The sequence below is a fragment of the Silene latifolia genome, chromosome 9 (assembly GCF_048544455.1).
Source record: "Silene latifolia isolate original U9 population chromosome 9, ASM4854445v1, whole genome shotgun sequence".
Taxonomy (NCBI): Eukaryota; Viridiplantae; Streptophyta; class Magnoliopsida; order Caryophyllales; family Caryophyllaceae; genus Silene; species Silene latifolia.
In genome coordinates this window covers 42,929,885-42,935,488 of record NC_133534.1, presented here as the reverse complement: position 1 = coordinate 42,935,488, position 5,604 = coordinate 42,929,885, and the positions used below count along the sequence as shown (strand labels likewise).

The following is a 5,604-nucleotide window of genomic DNA, read 5'->3' as shown; positions in this document are numbered from 1 at the left end:
ATTAAAATTGAGACGACGAGACTTGATTACATAAGAAATAATCAAAATATAATTCGCGCGGACCTGTATCAAGGAATCATTGACAGCTATAACTCTGGATACACACGAGGCGCAAATATTGGCCGCATTTTTATACTACCTGCTAGCTTTATTGGGTGTGATCTTGACTTCCGACGTCGCTATCTCTGTTCTATGGCGGTCGTGCAACGTTATGGAAAACCAGATATATTTCTGACTATGACGTACAACCCTCGATGGCCAGAAATAAAACGAGAATTATTGCCTCTGAAGAAGCGCAAAATAGACCTGATCTTGTTTCTCGTGTTTTTCGATCGAAACTTTTTGAGTTAAAAAAGGACATCTGTGTTCGAAAAATATTTGTTTATGTTGCTGGTTATGTTTACGTCGTTGAGTTCCAAAAGCGAGGGCTTCCACATGCACATTTTCTAATCATTCTTGATTCTAAAAGCAAAATCAGAAAGCCTGACCAATATGATGAATTTGTTTCTGCAGAATTACCTGATGCTACCGATAACCCTCACCTTTTCTCTGCAGTTGTTCGTCATATGATGCATGGTCCATGCGGTAGACAAAACCCTGATAATTCTTGTATGGTAAATGGTACGTGTAAGAACCATTACCCTCATGAATTTGCAGATACAACAACAAACGACCGTGATTCATATCCAATTTATCGTAGAAGGCGTACGGGTGTTTAGGTTACTGTACGTAAATCGAGACTTAACAATCGATGGGTTGTTCCTTACAACCCATTCTTATTGGCCAAATATGATTGTCACCTAAACGTTGAGATATGTTGTACAATTAAATCAGTCAAGTATATGTACAAGTATGTATATAAGGGCCATGACCGTATTTCTTTTGCTGTTACTGATCCAAGTGGCAGCGGTCAAGAATCATTTGATGAGATTACCTCATACCAATCAACTAGATGGATTTCCCCACCAGAGGCAGCGTGGAGAATTTTTGAACTTCATTTGAACGAGATACATCCCAACGTTGTTCCTTTACAAGTACACTTACCAAACATGCAGACAGTTAGTTTTCAGCCGTGGGAAAACCTTAGAAATGTTTTGGATGACGAATCTCGCAACAGAACAATATTAACGGCTTTTTTCAAGCAAAACGAAACTGATACTTTCTCTCAGACCTTATTATACAGTCAACTTCCCGAATATTATGCATGGCATAATAGAAGAAGGGACAGATTTTGGACTCCTAAGGAAAAAAGGATTTGCCTTAGGGGCGTTTGGTTTATGCAAACCCCTCAGAAGGAGAACGGTATTATTTACACCTTTTGCTCTCAAACATTAGGGGTCCGAAGTCTTTTGATGATCTAAAATCAATAAATGGCATAACATGTAGTTCTTTCAGAGAGCCGGCTTACATGCATGGATTGCTTGAAACAGATAATTCAATTGAACAGTGCTTGGCAGAAGCAGTTCAATATCAAATACCAGCAGCGCTACACAGATTATTTACAACTTTGCTCATTTACTGTCAGCCAAATAATCCAAGATTGTTGTGGGATAAATTCTATACTTCATTGTCTGAAGACTGTGCATTTGATTTTCCTGCACAAGGGCATAAAGTGTTACAAATGACTGTTACAAATATTAGTTGCATACTTGAATCAATGGGCAAGAGTTTTAGTAATTTCAACTTTGGCGATCTGAATTTTGAGGCTGCTTATTTCAATCATTCAATAACCAAAGAAATTGAAGAAGAGCTTAATATTCCAATAAGTTCTGAAGACATAAATGCTGTGAACATGTTAAATGAAGAACAACGTCTTGCCTATGATAAAATTTACAGAAGGGTTACAGAGAATGGTACTGGTTCCTTTTTCTTAGATGGCCCCGGAGGTACAGAAAAAACTTTTTTTGTACACAACATTGCTTGCAAATCTAAGAGCAAGGGGACATATTTTGTAACATCCCGTTTGATGTCTATGAGTGTCTTGATTTTGGACTTGATAGTGGGTGATATTATGGAGCTAGCAGCGTTAGAGGATGGTAGTTGGTTATGTATGGAGTTGGTGTCGTGAGATATATATATATATATGTGGAGTTGATACGATATCGTGAGCCATGCTGTGGAGGTAGGAATAGTTAGTGGAGTTGGTGTTACGAGTTCATGTTTGGGTTGGAGTTTTGTTTCGAGTTCTTAGTTACGTTGTTGTGTCTTGATCGAGTTAGCATGTTTGTTTTTAAGTATGGGTTGAACTTCGGGGACGAAGTTCTTTTTAAGGAGGGAAGACTGTAATACTCCGTATTTATAAGTCTTGGGGTACTCTATCGAGTAGGCCTTACTCTGTCGAGTAAGGGTAAGTTGCGTTTTAGAATAGTTTCTGACCTGTTGGGTACTCGATCGAGTAGCTGGGGTACTCGATCGAGTGCCTTGGGTACTCGATCGAGTGTCCGGTTTTACGGGGGAGTTTTCTCGGGTTTTTTTAATTACGCGATTAAGGTATTTAAACCAATTCGTCTTTGTTTTAAATCACTTTTTACAAAACCTAAAACCTGTTTAAGAGAGAAAGCAACTTGTCTTCTTCCTAATCGCGTTCTTGACAATTCCCGGAGTTCAGACGGTCGGTTTGCATCGTAGTTGGTGTCGTTGGATTCCTTGCGTCGAGGGTAAGCTTTTAATGTAATTTATATACCGTTTTGTTAAGATTGATGAAATCCTAATTTGGGATTTGGGGATTGTTATGAGTAGTATTTGAATAGTAGTCTTTATGTGTTATATGTTAGGAGGAGAATTCATAGAAGAGGCGTTTTGAGACAAATTTGAGATACCGTCTGCGTGTTGTGCTTTCCAGGTAGGATTTCCTACTCAGTATTAGTCCCATAATGGGATATTGGTGATGTGCTGTAGTTAGTTGATTGATATGATGATTGTGATTGTAATTGTGATTGTGATTGTGGTTGTGTTTGTGATGGTTCTCGAGATGCGTTCTCCGAGTGAGGTCACTTGCGGGAGTGATCTCACGCCCTAGTTTCGCCCTTCGTGGAACCCGCCACGAAAGGGGATGTGCACATTAATGGACGGGGTTATCGCTCGTACGATGAGCGGGGCTTAGGTGGGAACGGCTGCGTCCCCCATCGCGCGGGTGGTCCAAAGTGGACGGTCGATATTGAGATGATGGGAGTTGGTGGTGTGTGTGTGTGTGTGACGTTCAATTTCTGTTTGTCTTATTATTGTTATCTATATTGATTGTGTGATTAGTACGACCCCGTTTAAATGTTTTAAAAACTCGTGGTGATCCATTCGGGGTGGTGAGCGGTTGTTGAGCAGGTATTGAGATGAGTACTGGGATAGCTGGGATGCCACGACATGATGATAGGAGTCTTCCGCTGTAGCCTTAGTTTATTCTACATTTCAGTTAGAACAGTCATTTGAGAATCTTGTATCGTACTTTGGTTTGGTTTTGAGGATTGTATTTATTCATTAAACTACTTATAATAAACGTTGTTTCTGTTTTGTCTATTTGATTATCATACCTCGGGCGACCGAGATGGTGGCGTCTTCATACCTGAGTGGTCCTGGTAAGGCACTCGGAGTATGGGGGTGTTACATATTTGTCTTGCAGTTGCAAGTTCAGGTATTGCAGCAGCAAATCTTCCGGGTGGTATAACTTCAAATTCTCGATTCAAAATCCCTCTTGATATAGAAAATAACCAGAGTTCTCAAATCTCAAAGCAAAGTCCTTTGGCGGAACTTATTCGATCATGTAAGTTAATCGTTTGGGATGAAGCTCCTATGGCAAAAAGACAGTCAATTGAATACTTTGAAAAAACATTGCGTGACGTATGCTCAAGTACAGAAATGTTTGGTGGAAAAATTGTCGTTTTTGGAGGAGATTTTAGACAGGTATTGCCCATTATACCTAAAAGTACATTACAAGAGGCAGTCAATTCCAGTTTTGTTATGTCTCCTTTGTGGCATGAACTTGAAAGACTTCATTTAACTGTTAATATAAGGGCTATGGGTGATCCTGCTTTTTGCGACTTCGTTCTAAGTGTTGGTAATGGTTCCCATCCTTATGAAAATGGGAAGGATGTCAAATTACCAAGGTCGATTGTCATATCTGGAACAGAAGAAACTACACTAATTGAGGAACTCATTGATACAATTTATCCAGATATACAACGACTTAATATAAACCCGTCTCTGACAACCAAAAGAGCAATACTAACTCCCAAAAACGATGACGCACAGATGATAAATTCTATATTAGTTTATCGACAAGAAGGTGAACCATTTACCTACAGAAGTTTTGACGAAGCAACAGACGTAGCAACAGAACAATATCCATTGGAGATTTTTAATACATTTCAGCCAAGTGGTCTTCCGCCGCATGAATTGGTCTTGAAAATAAATAGTCCTATTATTTTGCTGAGAAACTTAGATCCAACTTCGGGTCTTTGTAATGGTACACGACTCATTTGCAAAGCCTTTGATAGAAATGTTATTGACGCAGAAATTGTTGTGGGACATCACAAGGGAAAAAGAGTCTTCATACCAAGAATTCCACTTCAGCCATCTCCTTCCGACAAATTTCCTTTTCAATTCAGGAGAAAACAATTTCCGATTCGATTGAGTTTCGCAATGACTATTAACAAAGCGCAAGGACAGACGCTTAGTAGAGTTGGAATATATTTGCCTAGACCAGTCTTCTCGCATGGTCAATTATATGTAGCCTTGTCAAGAGCAAGACAAAGCTCTGACATAACGGTTGCAATCCTTCCACATTGTACGTTATCAGGCAGTTGGAGACGTACTAGAAATATTGTATGTTATGAAATATAAAATAAAGCGAAACAGAGGTTAATATGTATGTAAGAAAAAAAAATGTTTTCAATGTACATTAATGTTACTATACATATTTTTTTAAAGTTATCATCTTACTGTTTTATTTTTTATTTTGAATGCATGTTATTTGTTTTTTTTTCCTGTTTTCCATTCTAGATCAATTAATAACGACATACAAAATACACCTTTATAAGCTATTGTTTGTTGTCTTTTACATGTTGTTTTCTGTTGCCTTCCTTGAATAACTACATAATTTTTTTTCTAAAACAAAGACAATTTAATACGTGTTACAATAGCCTTGTTCTCCAAAACCAAATTTATAGAGTTATTTAGATATCAGGTTTCCGTATACTACTTATGTTTAAAGTTGAAACGATGATTTAGTTTTTCTTTAAGACAAAATTGCTAATGTCCATCTCTGACATTTTTGGTATAAAATTGCAGGTTGGAATGACTTCTCCAACAATACCGCTTTCATCAGTAACGGAACGTAGTAGAAACTTTACTGTTGTTTTGAAGCTTGAATCCATAAAGGCATAAAAAAAAAATCGACCCGAGGAGATCAAACTCTTCAAAATTTACTTACATGTTACTAATTTATTTTTTAAACTTTACTTGTGTAATAGGGAAATGAAATGATTGCGACAATCTTTCAAACGGATATTTCTTCTTTTGGAGATATTTTACATGAAGGCCATCAATATGAAATTCAGAATCCAATTGTAAACAAAATTCCTGAAAAATTCAAATACGGAAATCAGATGTACA

The 5,604-nt window shown here is 37.8% G+C and overlaps 1 protein-coding gene across 1 annotated transcript; it reads left to right on the top strand.

Moving 5' to 3' along the window:
* The first annotated feature begins 254 nt into the window (after positions 1–254).
* Positions 255–5,376, top strand: LOC141600935 (uncharacterized). The gene is made up of 5 exons (XM_074421191.1): positions 255–621; positions 835–1,034; positions 1,448–1,886; positions 3,614–4,815; positions 5,281–5,376. The coding sequence occupies exons 1-5, from the start codon at positions 255–257 to the stop codon at positions 5,374–5,376; spliced, it is 2,304 nt and encodes a 767-aa protein (XP_074277292.1).
* Positions 5,377–5,604: the final 228 nt, after the last annotated feature.

What these genes read in the sequence shown, in the direction of transcription:
- LOC141600935 (XM_074421191.1), top strand. Translation starts at nt 255, where the DNA reads ATGGCCAGAAATAAAACGAGAATTATTGCCTCTGAAGAAGCGCAAAAT. An exon ending in TAATTCTTGTATGGTAAATG is followed by an intron (nt 622 to 834) that starts GTACGTGTAAGA and finishes CAATTAAATCAG; the next exon opens with TCAAGTATATGTACAAGTAT. An exon ending in GGAGACGTACTAGAAATATT is followed by an intron (nt 4,816 to 5,280) that starts GTATGTTATGAA and finishes ATAAAATTGCAG; the next exon opens with GTTGGAATGACTTCTCCAAC.